This window comes from Tachypleus tridentatus, chromosome 5 (genome assembly GCF_004210375.1).
Source record: "Tachypleus tridentatus isolate NWPU-2018 chromosome 5, ASM421037v1, whole genome shotgun sequence".
NCBI classification, from domain to species: Eukaryota; Metazoa; Arthropoda; class Merostomata; order Xiphosura; family Limulidae; genus Tachypleus; species Tachypleus tridentatus.
Window position 1 is genome coordinate 57,203,042 of NC_134829.1, and position 21,973 is coordinate 57,225,014.

The 21,973-nt window shown below is 35.0% G+C and overlaps 1 protein-coding gene across 1 annotated transcript in view; it reads right to left on the reverse strand.

Moving 5' to 3' along the window:
- Positions 1-21,663, reverse strand: part of LOC143251222 (uncharacterized) — an 83,093-nt gene extending 61,430 nt beyond the window's left edge. The window contains exons 1-2 of the mRNA XM_076502667.1: positions 21,457-21,663; positions 824-1,029 (exon numbers count right to left, since the gene is read on the reverse strand). Of these exons, the coding sequence (XP_076358782.1) occupies positions 824-1,029; positions 21,457-21,502 (252 nt within the window). The 5' untranslated portion in view covers positions 21,503-21,663. The remainder of the gene's footprint in view (positions 1-823; positions 1,030-21,456) is intronic.
- Positions 21,664-21,973: the final 310 nt, after the last annotated feature.

Sequence of the window (21,973 nt, forward strand, 5' to 3'; positions counted from 1 at the left end):
TATGTTATAACATAAAGTTTATACAGCGTCATAACGACAATATGTTATAACATAAAGTTTATACAGCGTCATAACGACAATATGTTATAACATAAAGTTTGTATAGCGTCATAACGACATCTATGTTACAACATAAAGTTTGTACCACTAGGGGTTCTGTAAACATTTCTGTAATAACAGCGACAATGTTTATTAAATAATAAATTATTTGATATTCCAAGGACTCTGTTTCCTATCATGAGTGAATTACAAATCTCTAAATGTATCAGGATTGAAAGAAACAATAGTTGTTATTCAAATATCATTTGTATAGAGATTTAAACACAAAAATTATTTTCGTAACCAACACCTTTGTTTAATATCAAGTGTTTTTATAGAACTGTAAACATTGAGTTAGATTTGTATAGCCAACACCTCTGTTTACCATCAAATATTACATCTGTGGAACTAGCCTTGGTAATAAAATATACAGTTCTTCCAAATGACAAAAGAGGGCGCTGTACATCATGCCTTTTGAAATCACGGAAAATGTCGTGTGCTCTTACTAAGTATGAAAAGATAAACGTTGAAACTGATAGGTTGATTGATGACTGAAAACGTGGGAGATACAGATAGATAGATAAACAGTAAGATAGACAGATATGCTTTTAAATGTTGAAGAGATAACGAAGGGCGAGTTAGAAGTGACGGTAATGACAGGCAAAGCCCCGTGTTTTATAAAGATATATAGTTCAGTGATGCAGGGACAAGCCACCTAGTTTAAACTATCTACTAATAGCAGAGCATAGATCAAGGAAAAGTACCATTTAAAAGATAAACTTACATCAACGTCAATGCCTTCGAGCGGGAAGAACTGTTTAGGTGGATTATCTCGAGGCACGAACCGGAAGAACTCCATATCATCACGGTACCACTTGACTGAATAAAGACTCTCTTCTTCTAAGTTGTAAATACATCGCAATATGAGGTCCGTGCCGAACTCTATGTCGTCCGGGAAGTCCAACGACATTATCCGGACTTCGCTTGTAGCTGTTGAAGAAGAAAATAGCTCGTTTAATTTGAAAAACAGCCTGTTTCGGTTTCTATACTTGTATGGTTGAAACAACTGATTTGGTATAACCTACACGACATGATTTATCCACTCTGGTTCTAACAAATAAGATTAGCTTACCAGGAGTGTACTAATTAGATATGAAATAAGCCTTAACGAAGGCAGTTCTTGTACAAAGTGGTTTGATAAACCTGTGCACTAGAAGGCTGAAAGTTTGCCATATTTAGACGAAATAAAATCTTTTCTCTCACACTCGATATTTCTTTTCGATCGAAAAAAACATTTCTGATTTTGTTTTACAAAGCAGTACGAAAATAGGAATAAGTGTTAATTTCACAAACGTGTGTTATTAGGTTTACAAGTAATGGTATAAAATGAAAATTTAGGTTTAGCCTAAACTAGCATATGTTAGAACAGCTTAACGTATGAACTTGAATTGGTCTAAGCTATTAATAAATTTGGATTAGAATGCTTCAGACAGATAAAAAACGCACATCTTTGTTGATAGAACTTCTGATATGTGGCTTAACCATGACATCTACCTTACACCGCAATGACTTAAAGTCTACCTTAAACCGCGGTGTTTAATAAAGTGAAGCTTACAGAAACATTAGAGTGACTTCTAGTACAAAAGTGTCTAAAGTTGTAAGCGTTTGGTTGCCTAAGTTATAACTGTTATCTCGGCCTAAGTTATAACTGTTATCTCGGCTTAACTTATAACTGTTATCTCGGCTTAAGTTATAACTCTTATCTCGGCTTAAGTTATAACTCTTATCTCGGCTTAAGTTATAACTGTTATCTCGGCTTAAGTTATAACTCTTATCTCGGCTTAAGTTATCTGAAAGTAAACTTTTCTTCATCTACTGGCCAGGTGGTTAAGACACTCTACTCGTAATGAAAGGGTCGCGGGTTCGAAACCTCGTCACACCAAATATACTTGCCCTTTCAGCCGTTGGGGTGTTATAATGTGACAGTCAATCCCCCTATTCGTTGGTAAGCCCAAGAGTTGGCGGTGGGTGGTGATGACTAGCTGCCTTCCCTCTAGTCTTACACTGCTAAATTAGGGACGGCTAGCGCGGATAGCCCTTTAGTAGCTTTGCGCATAATTAAAAACAAACAATCAAAACAAACCAAACTGTATCTTACAATTTCTTCACAAGGACTTATAACCAAATATTAATAATTTGTTATTGAACTTACGAGTAGTCCTCTACGTGTGAATACAAAGCTGCATATTTACTGTAACAAAGTATGATTGGAATTCAATACATTTGATTCAATGTGATTAAAGACAAAAAATGGTTTCACATCAAGAACGAGTAGTAACTTTTATACAAAAATATAGGGGTCGCTTTTTGACGTCATTTGGCAGCCAGGAACTATAATTTATCCGAAGAACCCAATGAAGTGAAAACTCTAATTTTGATATATTTCTTTTTTCTTAATTAGCCGACGAGAAAGTTAATGTATAATTCTGAAGTCAGTTCTTTCTTCACAATATGCATTATTGTAATAAGTAAAATCATCTTTTGGCCAGTTTGCTTATTTGTTTTGTGTTTAAGTACAAAGCTATACATGGGGCTATCCCTGCTCTGCCCACCATGGTTATCAAAACACCGTTTCTAGCAGTAAAATTCCGCAGACATTCCGCTGTGCCACTTGGGGCTCTTATGGCCAGATAATTACATTTCTAATATTTTATTAAAGAAAAAATGTTTAATAGAACCTAAGCTGATTTTTACTTTGACGATATATTTATCTTCAAATGAGTGGAATCGCATGGTGGACTCTATAAGAGGGAAGGGGAAGAACGACTTACTAAAATGCCCAAATATGAATTGGAACTTCTGGATGGGTGACCGTGAAGAACACCAAGAGGAAATGTGGTGTTTAAATAAGTAAGCTTGCAGCTTATAAATATTTTACTGCTTCGATTGCAAATATAATTAATATAATATAATATAATTATGTCCGTCTGAGTATCGGTGAGTACGTGGATGAAATGACTTTTGAAAACTGTGGATGAAGATTTTGTTTTCTAAAGGGTGTTATAGTCAAATGATAAAGTGTGTTATATTCTAATGATAAAGTGTGTTATAGTCTAATGATAAAGTGTGTTTTGTTTAATGATAAAGGGTATTATAGTCTAATGATAAAGTGTGTTATAGTCTAATGATAAAGTGTGTTTTGTTTAATGATAAAGTGTGTTTTGTTTAATGATAAAGTGTGTTATAGTCTAATGATAAAGTGTGTTATAGTCTAATGATAAAGTGTGTTTTGTTTAATGATAAAGTGTGTTTTGTTTAATGATAAAGTGTGTTATAGTCTAATGATAAAGTGTGTTATAGTCTAATGATAAAGTCTAATGATAAAGTGTGTTATAGTCTAATGATAAAGTGTGTTTTGTTTAATGATAAAGTGTGTTATAGTCTAATGATAAAGTGTGTTTTGTTTAATGATAAAGGGTATTATAGTCTAATGATAAAGTGTGTTATAGTCTAATGATAAAGTGTGTTTTGTTTAATGATAAAGTGTGTTATAGTCTAATGATAAAGTGTGTTATAGTCTAATGATAAAGTGTGTTATAGTCTAATGATAAAGTGTGTTATAGTCTAATGATAAAGTGTGTTTTGTTTAATGATAAAGTGTGTTATAGTCTAATGATAAAGTGTGTTTTGTTTAATGATAAAGTGTGTTTTGTTTAATGATAAAGTGTGTTATAGTCTAATGATAAAGTGTGTTATAGTCTAATGATAAAGTGTGTTTTGTTTAATGAAAAGTGTATTATAGTCTAATGATAAAGGGTGTTATAGTCTAATGATAAAGTGTGTTTTGTTTAATGATAAAGTGTGTTTTGTTTAATGATAAAGTGTGTTATAGTCTAATGATAAAGTGTGTTATAGTCTAATGATAAAGTGTGTTTTAGTTTAATGATAAAGTGTGTTTTGTTTAATGATAAAGTGTGTTATAGTCTAATGATAAAGTGTGTTATAGTCTAATGATAAAGTGTGTTATAGTCTAATGATAAAGGGTGTTATAGTCTAATGATAAAGTGTGTTTTGTTTAATGAAAAAGTGTGTTATAGTCTAATGATAAAGTGTGTTATAGTCTAATGATAAAGTGTGTTTTGTTTAATGATAAAGTGTGTTTTGTTTAATGATAAAGTGTGTTATAGTCTAATGATAAAGTGTGTTATAGTCTAATGATAAAGTGTGTTTTGTTTAATGATAAAGTGTGTTTTGTTTAATGATAAAGTGTGTTTTGTTTAATGATAAAGTGTGTTATAGTCTAATGATAAAGTGTGTTATAGTCTAATGATAAAGTGTGTTATAGTCTAATGATAAAGTGTGTTATAGTCTAATGATAAAGGGTGTTATAGTCTAATGATAAAGTGTGTTTTGTTTAATGATAAAGTGTGTTTTGTTTAATGATAAAGTGTGTTATAGTCTAATGATAAAGTGTGTTATAGTCTAATGATAAAGTGTGTTATAGTATAATGATAAAGTGTGTTTTGTTTAATGAAAAGTGTATTATAGTCTAATGATAAAGGGTGTTATAGTCTAATGATAAAGTGTGTTTTGTTTAATGATAAAGTGTGTTTTGTTTAATGATAAAGTGTGTTATAGTCTAATGATAAAGGGTGTTATAGTCTAATGATAAAGTGTGTTTTGTTTAATGATAAAGTGTGTTTTGTTTAATGATAAAGTGTGTTATAGTCTAATGATAAAGTGTGTTTTGTTTAATGAAAAGTGTATTATAGTCTAATGATAAAGTGTGTTATAGTCTGATGATAACGTGTGATATAGTCTGATGATAACGTGTGACATAGCCTAATGACACATATATTAATGTTTAGTTTTAAGCAACATTCACAATCATCAATAACCATCAGACGTAACTGACCTAACCTAACTTAACCTAACCTTAACTTAACCTAACCTTAACCTAACCTTAACTTAACCTTAACTTAACCTAACCTTAACCTAACCTTAACTTAACCTAACCTAACCTTAACATAACCTTAACATAACCTTAACCTAACCTAACCTAACTGTGATTTCTCTTGTTAATGTTTCATATGAAAGCTACACAATGGTCTATCTCTGCTTTGTCTACCGCGGAAAATTGAACCCTAAGTTGTAGCATTGTTTGCCTGTAAGCGTATTGGAAACTCTGTGTTGCGTAGTAAGGAGTTCAAGAAACATTCTCTCGTGCTGAAGATAGGTATTCCGTGTTTGTTGTCTTTTTATAAGAAAACTGCAGTAACCCTAACTGACGTTTGTTGGACTCTGTAGTAACGTATGACATTTAGTAACTAAAGACATGTAAGAAAACTTGAATCATTTGATAAACTGTTCTTTGTTAAACAAAATACTTTTTGGAAAGTGTTTAGTTGTTTTCACGATTTTATACTAAAGACAAGTCTGTAAAAACGGTTGAATAGAAAGGAAAGTTATTGTCAAATAAAGAACAGTTCAGTAACCAAGAAGTAATTATTACTTACTTATAATCTTCAAGTATCATATATAATTCTTAGAAATATTCACACAACGAGAGCTTATCTTAAATATCCACACAACGAGAGTTTATCTTAAATATCCACACAACGAGAGTTTATCTTAAACATTCACACAACGAGAGCTTATCTTAAACATTCACACAACGAGAGCTTGTCTTAAATATTCACACAACGAGAGCTTATCTTAAATATCCACACAACGAGAGTTTATCTTAAACATTCACACATGGAGAGCTTATCTTAAACATTCACACAACGAGAGCTTATCTTAAATATCCACACAACGAGAGTTTATCTTAAACATTCACACAACGAGAGCTTATCTTAAACATTCACACAACGAGAGCTTGTCTTAAATATTTACACAACGAGAGCTTATCTTAAATATTTACACAACGAGAGCTTATCTTAAATATTCACACAACGAGAGCTTATCTTAAATATTCACACAACGAGAGCTTATCTTAAATATTCACACAACGAAAGCTTATCTTAAATATCCACACAACGAGAGCTTATCTTAAACATTCACACAACGAGAGCTTATCTTAAATATTCACACAACGAGAGCTTATCTTAAACATTCACACAACGAGAGTTTATCTTAAATATTCACACAACGAAAGCTTATCTTAAATATTCACACAACGAAAGCTTATCTTAAATATCCACACAACGAGAGCTTATCTTAAATATTCACACAACGAGAGCTTATTTTAAATATCCACACAACGAGAACTTATCTTAAATATTCACACAACGAGAGCTTATCTTAAACATTCACACAACGAGAGCTTATCTTAAATATTCACACAACGAAAGCTTATCTTAAATATTCACACAACGAGAGCTTATCCTAAATATTCACACAACGAGAGCTTATCTTAAATATTCACACAATGAGAGCTTATCTTAAATATCCACACAACGAGAGCTTATCTTAAATATTCACACAACGAGAGCTTATCTTAAATATCCACACAACGAGAGCTTATCTTAAATATTCACACAACGAAAGCTTATCTTAAATATCCACACAACGAGAGCTTATTTTAAATATTCACACAACGAGAGCTTATCTTAAACATTCACACAACGAAAGCTTATCTTAAATATTCACACAACGAGAGCTTATCTTAAATATTCACACAACGAAAGCTTATCTTAAATATTCACACAACGAGAGCTTATCTTAAACATTCACACAACGAGAGCTTATCTTAAATATTCACACAACGAAAGCTTATCTTAAATATTCACACAACGAAAGCTTATCTTGATTCTTTTTTCTTTATCTCGATTTGTTTATTTTATTTTAGTGAAAGAAATATTAAACAGAATATCTCTATAAATTGCCCGGCATGGCCAGGTGGGTTAGGGCGTTTTATTTGTAATCTGAGGGTCGCAGGTTTGAATCCCTGTCGCACCAAACATGCTCGCCCTTTCAGCCGTGAGGGCGTTATAATGTGACGGTGAATCCCACTATTCGTTGGTAAAAGAGTAGCCCAAGAGTTGGCGGTAGGTGATGATGACTAGTTGCCGTCACTCTCGTCTTACACTGCTAAATTAGGGACCGCTAGCGCAGATAGCCCTCATGTAGCTTTGTGCGAAATTCAAAAAAAGAACAAATCTGTAAATCCAAATGTAGGTTTTGAAAATAGGAGGGGGGGACACAAAACTTGTTGAAGCATGACTGAAAGTGAAAGAAATGGAAGCGTCTACACAGAGAGGTTAGACACAGTAACCGCTGAAATAGATCCCGATTTGTTAGAAACTGATTCAAGAAGGGTAGTAAGATATTTGATAATATTATCTAAACACCACACTTATAAAATAGTCTTATCGGTTTTGACGGTTTTCATCGATACACGTGAGCGCGTGTCTCTTTCCGCACCTGTCACGGTATAAAGAAATGATCTTTAAATTCGAAGGAAAGCAGTTTCCTCAATATCCCTGTTTCGAAGAAAGGAAACTGATGCTGTTTATTTATTGTCAAATAAATATTGGTTAGTTTGTTAAAGATCCCTGGTTGTATCACACACTGAAAGTTGTGAATCTTGATAAGTTTCAGTAGGACTACACGATAAATTATGTTAATTTACTGATCTGTCGAAAGGACTACACACTGAACGTTGTGAATTTCAACAACTATCGGTAGGATTACAGTATAAATTATGTTAATTTAATGATCTGTCGAAAGGACTACACACTGAACGTTGTGAATCTCAACAAGTATCGGTGGGATTACAGTATAAATTATGTTAATTTACTTAAACGCGAATTTCCCAAAATGAATATCAGTGTAGCTGATTTAGTGTATATTAATATTACTGTAGCTGATTTAGAATGTGTAAATTTTGTTTGAACAATGAAAATAATTGAACTGATAAACAATATTTTTATTTTATTAAGTTTTCGTGCAAGTGAATTGAAGGAAAGATATATCTACAATAATAGTTTGAGCCGCTGAACAAATATTGTTTCAGAGGATAAATAAAGATATACAGACAGATGGGTGTTTAGAAAAATAGACAGATGAAAGGATAACGAAAAATATAAGTAGTAGAAGAGAAAGCAGCTAACTAGTTAGAAAAAATTATAGACAAGTAAAATAAATTATTACCTTATGAATACTTATTTAGAGTGATAGATTCGCTGAAAACAAATAGAAAGATAGGTAAATTGGTAGGAAGATGATTTTCCAACGAAAGCTAAAAGTCAAGCGAAACCACTCGAGTTGTGGATGTCTTTTGAAAACCATTATAACGTTTGTTCTTGATGTCACGTTTCTACCAATTCGACTTAAATTATTTTTATTTTTATTTGGAAAACTGGATTGATGCCTATTTCTCCATTTCGGATTATTCCTCTTGAATTCCTTTTTATTGGATAATATCTTTCTTTCAGGCATGGCATGGCCAGGTTGTTAAGACACTCGACTCGTAATCTGAAGGTGGCTGGTTCGAATCCCCGTCACAGCAAACATGCTCACCCTTTTAGTCGTAAGTGTGTTATAATGTGACGCTCAATTCCACTATACGTTGGTAAAAGAGTTGGCCAAGAACTGGTGGTGGGTGGTGATGACTAGCTGCCTTCCCTCTAGCCTTACACTGCTAAATTAGGGACGGCTAGCGCAGATAACCCTTGTGTAGGTTTGCGAGAAATTCAAACCAAACCAACCTTTCTTTTAAAAGTTTACTTTTTGTGCCACATGTAAATTAAAGAAAAACTCTGTGAAAGAAGATATCGCAAACTGAGATAATTGCATCAAAAGAAACAGTTTGAAGTGATCTGTTTATTTTTTTTAATGCATCTATCTGATCTTACATTATGTGCAAAAAAATATACCAGAAATTTTATTTTTTGTTTTTATATAAACCACCGATTTGACTGTAAAACCTCATCTGAATTTTTTTAATGTCCGTACATCCATCAAGGCGTGAAATTTATGTTCGATATTAAACTTCTTTGAGATTATTAACTTCTGATCAAAGCAAAACTACCTACAGCGATCAGAGCTACCTAGGCAGATCAATGGCCCCCGTTAGTAAAGCGGTAAGTCTACGGATTTACAAAGCTAAAACCAGGGGTTCCATTTCCCTCTATGAACTTAGCAGATAGCTAGATGTTGGTTTGCTATAAGAAAACACACACACACACATAGATCAACATTACCTAAAGAGATCACATACCTACATAGATCAGAACTACATAAGTGGATCAAACTTATCCATACAGATCAGAACTAAATACTAACTCAGTGCTAAATATACAATTAATTTAATATCAAAGTTAATGTTTCTGATTATTATACAATAAGTATGTGTTGATATGAAACTACTTTTGAAGATATTCCTGACTTCTTGGCCATATGTTCTAAAATTCGTGTTCCAATACCGGTGTTGAGTGGAGCACAGATGTCCAGTTGTGCAGCTTAACAACGAACAATTGATGCGTTTTAGCAGCTTTGATCTTGTTGGACGAGCAAGGACTCCAATGGAAAATTAAACATCCTGCTGGACAAGGCACACATTTCAGTTAATATGTAAACAAGCATTGCTGACGGCAATTAAAACTTACTTTATCAGCAACGAATCCATTTTGACATTCTACTCAACGACAGCACGTGCTCTTCAAAACGCCGCCAGTGTTAGAAAATGTTGTGGAAATTGAAACAGACCTTGTTCTAGCGTGGTTTCGGTCCGTTTGTCTCTCAATTTCAAGGCGGAATTAAAGCTGTCATAATATGAACTCATCTCTTTAAATGAAAAACTATTGGTTTATCGTGGAATGAGCCGAGTTGGACTGTATTAGTTCTGGTCAGAAAGCAGAACATTGTTAATGTTGTGCCAGTAAGGAGACATGCCAGTAATCTCAGCAAGATAAACTATGTAACCATACACAGAACGAGAGGTTTCACTGGTGTTTCACAGCAATGATTTCTCAATGGAACAAGAGCCTTTAGACGGTGAAATCAGTAGGATTGTTTGTTTGTTTGTTTCGAATTTCGCACAAAGCTACTCGAGGGCTATCTGTGCTAGCCGTCCCTAATTTAGCAGTGTAAGACTAGAGGGAAGACAGCTAGTCATCACCACCCACCGCCAACTCTTGGGCTACTCTTTTACCAAAGAATAGTGGGATTGACCGTCACATTATAACGCCCCCACGGCTGAAAGGGCGAGCATGTTTGGTATGAAGGGTATTCGAACCCGCGATTCTCAGATTACGAGTGACACGCTTGGCCATGCCGGGCCTGAAATCAGTAGGAACCACTACCTTTATTCCACGTAGCGACCAATTTGGGTATAATTGTATTTATTTCATACCCGTAACAAGAGCAGCCACAATACAAACAATGTTAACCAAGAGTTTTGTATTTATTGTATTAACATACGATATGAGTATCAATACAAAAAGGGGGTTGACTTTTACACTCTCGTCAACAAGTTCTCAAAAGGGGAGAACACTGTGTTTAACAGGTCCTCAACGACGGATGTAGTTTTCACAATGTCCTTAATACGTCCTCAGCTGAAGTTTTTGTCCTTAACATTGTCCTTAACAGGTTCTTGAGGTTGGTTACTTTATTTTTACAGAGTTTGATAGACATAAGACTTAATCTCACTGTGGCCCGGCATGGCCAAGCGTGCGACTAGTAATCTGAGGGTCGCGGGTTCTAATACCCTTCATATAACATGCTCGCCCTTTCAGCCGTGGGGGCGTTATAATGTGACGCTCAATGCCACTATTCTTTGATAAAAGAGTAGCCCAAGAGTTGGCGGTGGGTGGTGATGACTAGCTGCCTTCCCTCTAGTCTTACACTGCTAAATTAGGGACGGCTAGCACAGATAACCCTCGAGTAGCTTTGTGCGAAATTCCAAAACAAACAAACTAATCTCACTGCATCTGCCCCTAGTGGCACAATCTATGCACTTAATAAAAGTAAAATTATTTTCTCAGATCAACAATTTTCTATACATGAAATTAGTAATTAACTTTACTAGTTTAAAAAAAAACAACAAACGAAGTCTGATGCATCACCGAACGTTCTCATTATAATGTTATGTGTTTTCTTACAGCAAAGTCACATCGGGCTATCTGTTGAGCCCACTGAGAGGAATTGAACCCCTGATTTTAGCTTTGTAAATCCGTAGACATACCACTGTACTAGCAGGGGGAATATTATAATGTTTTGTCAATCCCACTAACGGCCCGGCATGGCCAGGGGGTTAAGGTGCTCGACTCGTAATATGAGGGTCATGGGTTCGAATCTCCGCTGCACCAAACATGCTCCCCTTTCAGCAGCAGGGGGGTATAATGTGATGGCAAATCCCGCTATTCGTTGGTAAAAGAGTAGTCCAAGAGTTGACGGTGGGTGGTGAGGTCTAGCTGCCTACCCTTTAGTCTTACACTGCTGACTTAGGGACGGCTAGCGCAGATAGTTTTCGTGTAGCTTAGCGCGAAATTCAAAAGCAAACATTATACCACTATTCGTTGGTAAAGATTAATCCCAGAGTTGGCGGTGGGTGCTGTTGAATAGCTACGTGCCTTATAGTACGTTACTTCAAAGTTAGGGGAACTTAGTACGGAATCTGAAAAACAAAATAAACAGTTCTCACCAAAACTAAATTAATTATGCTTCGTGAGAGAATTACGTCGTAAAAATCCGATAGATGTGAGGTTTCAAAATATCTGTTACAAAAATTAAAGAAATCTATTAGAACTGAAACACCTACATTAATAAAGAATACAACACCGGAAATGAGCCTTCAATATAAGAATATTGTTATCTCACGTAAAAATACAAGTCATAATCTACTGTTATTTTTTATCATTGACATAAAATTCTCAGATTTCGTTAAAAGGTGCTAATCTATAAGTTTCGATATGTGTTATTAGTGTCAAAGTTACGTCGTGAATAAAACTTATCACGTTTTAATGGGCGAAAAGTTTCTGCAGAAGGAAAAAAAAAAGAAACCGAAACATAAACTTCGATAGGCGTAATCTTTACTTCCTCAGAGAATGGTTAAAATACAATTTTCATACATTATTCAACAACATCATCAATTCTACTATTTAACGACCTCCAGTCGAGACGAAAAATTTTGCCCAATAAATATTATGTTGGTTACTATTGCTCCATACCTAAAGAAGTAATTTCTCTGATCTCTCTCGGCCTTTTAGATTGATCCTTCGCAGAATATGTCGTTTCTTTGATAAAAAGAAACTTCGTAATTGCAAAGCACATAGTGTTATATACACGGAGAGATAATCGACAGGTTCATATATCGTATAAAATTCTGAAGCGTTATGTCAGGGACAGAACAAAATGCAAACCATTATTCAAACACCATCTTATGTCTTTGATGTTATGAGAAATTCATGCAAACACGTATAATAAGGTAATATTTTGAAACAAAAAAACACTGTACGTATCTTGCCTGCTAAGACAACTTTTCTTTGTACCAATATTGGTGATCGTTGTGTGCTGTCCAACCATTTATTTTTACTGAAAATAATAACCAGATTAATTTTGACTCCAATAATGCCAAGTAAGATACGTTGAAACACATGTTACGAACTCTATGCTTTTACGGGATAATCAAGCGATAAATGTTAAATACGAATAATGGTTTATTACAGTACTAGTTTAGGAAGCATGTACATGTAAAAATATTACACAAAAATTATGGTGGCTTCATTCACAGCTTGGTCATAGTTTTCAGTGTCAAACACATTTAAATTAAGATTACGTAACTTAAAAAACAAACAAAAACACCTAGGCCTTGAATTTTCGATCAAGTGTTTTTAGTAGTCCTCGTACGATGATTTACAAACTGACGTAACATATCACGAAATCTAATGTATAAATTTTCACTTTGATCTCTGTGTTTCTGCAAGAATTAACCGTTAGTTTAACAAGGAATCAAATAGTGATCCTCTAATCATATGTGTAAATCCTTTCTGGGAAAAGTAGGTATTACGGGTCTCCCTTAAGAGCAGAACCCGTTTCAGGTCCTAATTATCTTTAGCTCTGTATGCTGGCGAAACGTATAACATGAAGATTGAACTGGTCGTCCTTTGATCCGGCTTGAAGAATTATATGATGTCCTTTGATCAAATCTCATTTGTATCACCGTTAGTTGCGTTTCAACATATGAAGAAAATTTAACACTCTAGAAATAATATAGCTTTAGCACTTTAGACATAACAGAGTTTTATACTCTATTGTTAATACGTTTCAACACTCAAGAGAAGAGGTAATAAAATTTTGATACCTATAGGTAATAGAGTTTAAAATTCAAGAGGTACTAGAATTTTAACACTGTACAGATGACAGGCTTAACACTCTAGAGATGATAGTGTGTTAACACTAGAGATAATAGTTTTGACACATTAAAAGTATAACCAGTTCTGATTATTAGTCGCCCCTTTGTTCATCGTTTCATTAATTCCTTTTTAAAAAATAAATTTACTCTATCGTCAGGTAGCTGGTCGATTCGATCGATCTCGTAACCATTGTGTATCTACTATAGTTTCCATATTATAGCTCTTGCAATAGAATATGTAAGTACACATCTTTTTTGTAAACATTAAAAACCTTTTGCACACGTAAATTCAATGTTTGTAACGAAATATGTTTCATAACGATTCGTCTATGAATGTACGGAGCATTTTCTTCGACTAGTTTGAAACCAAAGTGATATTCATGTTAAAATAAAAAATACTTCACTTCGTGTCAGAAATCTCAAGTTTCACTGAAATAATCTGACTCTTTTGTTTGAAGGAAACTCACCAGTGAATTTTTAATTAAATTCCTTGCTGGTTTATTATTCTGAAAATTCTCGAACACTGAAGGCCTATAGCAAGACAAATCTACCCCTAATACGGCGTTCAAACAAAAAAGCATGAGCTTTTCAAAAGTAATTTGTTCGTGACTTTTACTCCACTGGTAATCGATGCTGTGAGAGCCATGACCTTCCTGAGAAAGCACTGTTACTCCTCGAGAATGTCTCTATTCATCCAATGAACCTTGACCTCTTAACATCAGAAATGAAAGTTGAAGTCGTGTTCTTACATTTAACATGACATCCTTATTGTAGTCCGTGAATCAAAGGACAATCGAGGACTTGAGGGCAAAATACTTGCGGCGTAAATTTTTATAGCTCATCCAGGAGAATGACGGTGAAGGTGGCGTATTCTGACACAATTATAAAATCATGAAGGTAGTGAAAAATATTGAAGAGTTATGGAGATAGGTGACTGTCATGAGCAGTGTATGGACAAAACCCCGTGACTTAACATCCAGTGGCGGCGTCAGAATATTTTCGTTACGGGATTGAGGTAAACTATGGAGCCAACAGCCGATAAATTATGCTTCTAAACGTACTTCAAACTAAAACAAAACACCAATGACAATAAAATGTTGATAAGAGCAGTGGCGGCGCTAGGAGAATTTCGTTGATGGGGCTAAGGGTGGCTGAGGTAAACTGTGGAGGGGCTTCCCAAAATACCATCAATATGAAGTATAGATGGTAAATTATAATAATGTAAATACCAAGGTACATTTCAGAAAGGTGTGCTATTTTGAACTGTGTTTTCATTGGAAACTCATACTCTGATTAATAATTCATTATTACAAATTAGAAATAATCTGTTTATGAAAATATGCGTATATGTAAAACAGGAAGCTCACCTAATTTTTACTCAAGGTAATACATAATATTAAAGAAAATCAAGATTAGCTTAGATTTAACATTTAATATACCATCAAGAGTAAAGGTACAAATAAAAAGAAATATAACATAAAGATATAGTTTACATAGCAGAAACGAATTATCCCATGTGAAGTTAATACACTCTGAGGAAAAGTAAGGTCACTATAAGGCTAACTAGTTTCATCATGTTGTGTTTATAGTCAATATTACATCAAAACAATGCGCCTGTTCTGGTGATTGGCAACAAATATGTCTATAACAGTATCAATATCAAGTTGTTTTGTCCTCCTGGAGTTTACTGATATGACAGCAAGATTGCTGGTGCGGTTGTTACCACTGCTGTTGAACAAGTATGTCTTGAGAAGCTTCAGACATGAGAAACTTCTCTCACAGGCAACTGAAGTGACAGGCAGGGTCACAGCGATACATACAAGTTTGTGGAGATCCATGAAGGAATCCTTGTATGGCTCCAGCATGGTTGCAAGCTCCAATAGTGTGGATACTTCCTGCTCCTTGTCTTTCTTCCTAGCAATTAGCCGGTTCAACTGGTGGACCTCCATTGCAAGGTCATCCTCTGCCACACCATAGTTTGCTGCCATTCCTAAGAGTGCTTGCTTGTACAGAAATGTGGAATGTTTGGGGTTCAATGCTATGGGATGCATGACACATACTTCCGTGTTAATGAAGACGTTGGGTTCTATAGATCTAAGTCTTTTTGATGTTAATTGTTAAGCAACAACGACGATTGTGTTTTCCATATTTTATGAATATATGTATGTAACAATATTTGGGGGACTGAGGGGAGCTCAAGACCCCCTTGGCTGACATCGTTAGTTTTGAATCTGAAATACCTCATCTTCAACACAACATTGTACATCTCGTACAACATGATGACTTCAATGAAATTCTTGAGGATGATGAGGAAAAGTCACTAATTTGTCAGGAGGAAAGTCTAACAAAGTCACCGAGCTGACCCAACGTGCAGAAGACGAGGCTGCACGTACTGATGCTGAAGACGCTTCACCAGTGAGAGCTTTAACATCCAAAGTACTCTCAGATATCTTTAATGGATGTCGCCTCTAACAATTAGCCTGACGTTAATCTGTGTAGTGCAGTGAAAAATAATAAGATGTAAGGTGGAAGTTTTTCTTATAAAATAACTTATAAACAAAGATAGAAACAAGACAACTTACCACCATAACTTTCATTAAGAAACGGGAAGATGCGCATGCATCCATAGAGGAGGAGGCGAATGTTGCACTCCCCACTCCTCCGAAAGCTTCGAGCCCATCATTAGTAGTGTAACGTATAAACTATCTTCAAGATACATTTTTTATAAATTAAATTTACTAGTAATGTTTTTAATCAGGTAATATTGTAGATTAATACTGTAAAAATTGTTTATTGTAGACACATTTTCGTCATCATAACATATCTTCCATGCCCTACATCAGTGGTTCCCACCCTTTTTTTATGCCCCGCACCCCTAAAAAATTTTAATATGTTCTCGCACCCCTCACAGTAATTATTTATTTAAGAATAAAGGTAAAGATGGCCAAGAAAATGCTATCTCGCCTCCCCAAGGGGCGCGAGCACCCCTGGCTGGTAACCACTGCCCTACATATAAGACAGTCAGTGGGTTAGTGGGCCTCGTTCTTCGTTGTGTCTTTTAGGAACTCGTCTACGACAAATAACGAAAACTGGCTACAACAGGCTTTTAGTACTCTGGAGATAACAGGTTTAACGCTCTGGGGATAATAGGTTTAACACTCTTGGGATAACAGGTTTAACATTCTAGAGATAGTAAATTTAACATTCTAGAGATAAAAGGTTTGACAATCTGTAGATAGTAGATTTAACATTCTAGAAATAATACAGTTTTAACACTAGAAGTAATACATTTCAATACTAGAGAAAACAGGTTTAACACTCTAAAGGTAATACAATTTTAATACTCTAGAGGTAATGCAGTTTAACAACACTCTAAACGCATATTCAACGCAGAGTTTCAAAGTTGTAAGTATATATAGAATGATGTACTTTATCCTAACTAACACTTTAAGCTTATAGGAGTGTGCAGTGAAACCTGATGTTGTATTGATAGAGAAAACTTAATTAAATCTACAATTGTGTACTATTACAAAATGTAGTTAAGCCTGAAAACTGTGTATTGGTGTTAACTAAAGCACGTTAATATATTATATTAAAAATACACAGTTAAGCCTAAAAACTGTGTATTGGTGTTAACTAAAGCACGTTAATATATTATATTAAAAATACTTCTCATAATTATAATGATTAGAAAGCAATGTTTCATTAGTAAGAAACTCTCGCAGTATTTTCATAATATAAACTGAAAAGCAATGTTTCATTAGTAAGAAACTCGCAGTATTTTCATAATAAAAAACTCAATAAGGCCTAACATATTTACCTGTTAGTTTGTTTTTTAAATTAATCACAAAGCTACATAATGGGCTATCTGTGCTTTGCCCATCACAGATATTGAAACCTAATTTCTATCGTAGTAAGTTCGCAGACACACTGTTGTGCCATTATGGGAGGGCAACTGCATATTAATAGGAAAATATATTAAAGCCTATCATCGTATGCTCAGAGAGAAAAATAGTTTAAACCTATGTTTAAATTTTATATGAAAACGCGTTAAAACTCAATGCTATATACTAACACTACAACTCAGTAAAAATTTAACACCGACTATTTATAGAAAAACGTAGTCAAGCTCAGTACTGTTTCTGTGTTTATAAAATAAAGTTTTGGGGCTGTTTAAATTACTGCAGTGAAAAGTTGAATGAATAGCTGACTTCATGTCGGGACCGTAACATGACATTCCCAAAATAAAGTTTACGTCTTGACAAGTTTTACAGTTTCAGATCTGTAAAATATAGGTCTTATTTAGAGAGACTAGTATGGACAGGTGCTTAAATTGATCGACTCGTAATGCGAGGGTCGCGAGTTCAAATCCCCTCGCACCAAACATGCTCGCCCCGTTTTCAACCGTGGGGGCATTATAATGTTACGGTCAATCCCACTATTCGTTGGTTAAAAGAGTAACCCAAGAGTTAGCGGTGGGTGGTGATGACTAGCTGCCTTTCCTCTAATCTTTCACTGCGAAATTAGGAACGGCTAGCGCAGATAGCCATTTGAAAGAAATTCGAAAGAGATTATGTGAAAATAGTGCTATTAATAATAAAAATGGTCAAAGAAGAACACATATTTTCCACTAGTGATGATATGTAATTCATAATATGCTGTGTATGACAATCTAATATAAATCTTGCTAATGTCTTATCTGTAAGCACAGTTATGGGGCCTTAACCTTAGCAGAGTAAGACACACATTAGCACAAAGTAACTTAGTAGATTCGTAGCGACTCATTCACCTCTGTTTAGGAGGAATAACAGAACCAAAAGAGTGAAATTGATATCGTACTTCAAACAAAGGGGTGAGCAATACTAAAGATATTTACAGATAAAATCAAATTTAATATTTGGACAACAATAAACAATAGTTTATCCTATAGCAGCGAGTATCACATCAACATACAACAAGTTCACTTATCAACATACAACAAGTTCACTGAAGCATGTAGAGGAGCAGGAGTAGATTCACTTCAACAAGAGAGATCTGTTTATAACTGATGGCTACCTGACTGCTGACAGGTACAGGTTTATTATTATCTAAACAGTTATGCTGTCAGGCACAAAGTCTCGATATAAATATTAGTAATGCAGTATGTAATTACACGGAGATATAAGAAGTGAAACAATAACATAATTGCTAGTTAAATTTTGTGAAATAAAAGATGATATTTGAACATATCACCAATATACACTGATAAACTTATGTAAATATGCTGCTTATTTGTGAGTGAGCACAAAGCTACACAATAATTTATCTGTAATGTAACTAGCATACTAGTTATCTGTACTGTAAGTAGTTATACTGGTTATCATAACTGTAGGTAGTTATACTAGTTATCTGTAATGTAGGTAGTTATACTAGTTATCATAACTGTAGGTAGTTATACTAGTTATCGTAACTGTAGTTAGTTATCCTAGCTATCATAACTGTAGGTAGTTATACTAGTTACCTCTACTGTAGTTAGTTATACTAGTTATCATAACTGTAGGTAGTTATACCAGTTATGATAACTGTAGGTAGTTATACTAGTTACCTCTACTGTACTTAGTTATCCTAGTTATCATAACTGTAGGTAGTTATCCTAGTTATCGTAACTGTAGTTAGTTATCCTAGTTATCATAACTGTAGGTAGTTATACTAGTTGTCATAACTGTAGGTAGTTATACTAGTTGTCATAACTGTAGGTAGTTATACTAGTTATCATAACTGTAGGTAGTTATCCTAGTTATCATAACTGTAGGTAGTTATACTAGTTATCATAACTGTAGGTAGTTATACTAGTTATCATAACTGTAAGTAGTCATGATACCTCAGGATATGGCAGTCATGGAAACTTATTCATTTGTACACACTAGATGAAATTAAATACTTTTTCATTTGAATTTTCTAAGAAATTATTATATTTTTATTATTATTATATTTGTATTAGAAAACTGCGTCTTCGTTTTTGCGCTTCTAAACTCGAAAAAAAAAGACATTAACGATCAAACGCGATCACAAACTCCAGGTAAACAAAGTTCGATACCCGACCGCTCTTTCTTAATGGCTAATTCTGAACCTGTTCGATACTCGACCGCTCTTTCTTAATGGCTAATTCTGAACCTGTTCGATACCCGACCACTCTTTCTTAATGGCTAATTCTGAACCTGTTCGATACTCGACCGCTCTTTCTTAATGGCTAATTCTGAACCTGTTCGATACTCGACCGCTCTTTCTTAATGGCTAATTCTGAACCTGTTCGATACTCGACCGCTCTTTCTTAATGGCTAATTCTGAACATGTTCGATACTCGACCACTCTTTCTTAATGGCTAATTCTGAACATGTTCGATACTCGACTGCTCTTTCTTAATGGCTAATTCTGAACCTGTTCGATACCCGACCACTCTTTCTTAATGGCTAATTCTGAACATGTTCGATACTCGACCACTCTTTCTTAATGGCTAATTCTGAACATGTTCGATACCCGACCGCTCTTTCTTAATGGCTAATTCTAAACCTGTTCGATACCCGACCGCTCTTTCTTAATGGCTAATTCTGAACATGTTCGATACCCGACCGCTCTTTCTTAATGGCTAATTCTGAACATGTTCGATACTCGACCACTCTTTCTTAATGGCTAATTCTAAACCTGTTCGATACCCGACCGCTCTTTCTTAATGGCTAATTCTGAACATGTTCGATACCCGACCGCTCTTTCTTAATGGCTAATTCTGAACCTGTTCGATACCCGACCGCTCTTTCTTAATGGCTAATTCTGAACATGTTCGATACCCGACCGCTCTTTCTTAATGGCTAATTCTAAACATGTTCGATACCCGACCGCTCTTTCTTAATGGCTAATTCTAAACATGTTCGATACCCGACCACTCTTTCTTAATGGCTAATTCTGAACCTGTTCGATACCCGACCGCTCTTTCTTAATGGCTAATTCTGAACCTGTTCGATACTCGACTGCTCTTTATTAATGGCTAATTCTGAACCTGTTCGATACCCGACCGCTCTTTCTTAATGGCTAATTCTAAACATGTTCGATACTCGACCGCTCTTTCTTAATGGCTAATTCTGAACCTGTTCGATACTCGACCGCTCTTTCTTAATGGCTAATTCTGAACCTGTTCGATACTCGACTGCTCTTTATTAATGGCTAATTCTGAACCTGTTCGATACCCGACCGCTCTTTCTTAATGGCTAATTCTGAACCTGTTCGATACCCGACCACTCTTTCTTAATGGCTAACTCTGAACCTGTTCGATACCCGACCACTCTTTCTTAATGGCTAACTCTGAACCTGTTCGATACCCGACCACTCTTTCTTAATGGCTAATTCTGAACCTGTTCGATACTCGACAGCTCTTTCTTAATGGCTAACTCTGAACCTGTTCGATACTCGACCGCTCTTTCTTAATGGCTAATTCTAAACCTGTTCGATACCCGACCGCTCTTTCTTAATGGCTAACTCTGAACCTGTTCGATACCCGACCGCTCTTTCTTAATGGCTAATTCTGAACCTTTTTTCAAACCTATCATACTCATGTTGAAGTTTACTACTGACTTGGGTTTTACGTCCTAATATTACCGTCTAAATCTTCTCATACTCATGTTGAAGTTTACTACTGACTTGGGTTTTACGTCCTAATATTACCGTCTAACTCTTCTTCAGAAGAAATGAAGCGATAATTAAGCACTCATTTTCCAACCAGATCAGTGGATTAAAATTTAAATTTATGTGAAATTTGATAATATTTTTAACATGTGAACAGAGACCCTGAATAACATCCAGACACAGCTGTCACTGATTAATAGTCCTGAAGTCCGTGAAACATTTCAAAGTTATTGTATAAATGTTGTATAAGTTACCCAATGTATTATTGTTGTTGTTCTTTAGTTTCCTAAAAAGTGATAAATATTTATATACAGAAACCAATACTTTTATTACCTGAAAGCAGAGTGGAACACTTATAACAATTTCTTTGCTTCGATTACTTATATTTCCTGCTAAAGACTTACCACCAACACACCACAATGCTAGAATTAGCCCCTGTAACTGGTACATGGCAGATGCCTAAATGTTAGAGACAACACTTTCAAGTCAAGATCCGTTAGAACACAGTGAAACAGGCATGAATGAGCGCATCACTACACAGAAATAGGAAAGATTCGCTCTCACCAACAAGAGAAACAGACAGATAAGGGAATGCGAAGTCTGCTGGTTTAGGTCACATGAAACTGACTGTATGCACTGGCGCCACGAGTGGCGAGTAGGCGACCGTAAAAATTGATTCGTTGAGAAATAACATTCAGGTATAAATACACACTTTGTGTGCTCGAACGACAGAGGGTAACGTCCACGTGATGTTGAAAGCTATTTTAAAATAATAAACCCGTAAAAAAAAAACAACCCGAAACCCTTTGAAAAATCAGATAACAACTACAGGACTTTTAATTTTTTTTCAAGTGCAGACTGTAGAACTACCATGAGAAGTGATGCAGAATTCAGATTACATTTCAAAGAGCACGAAGCAGC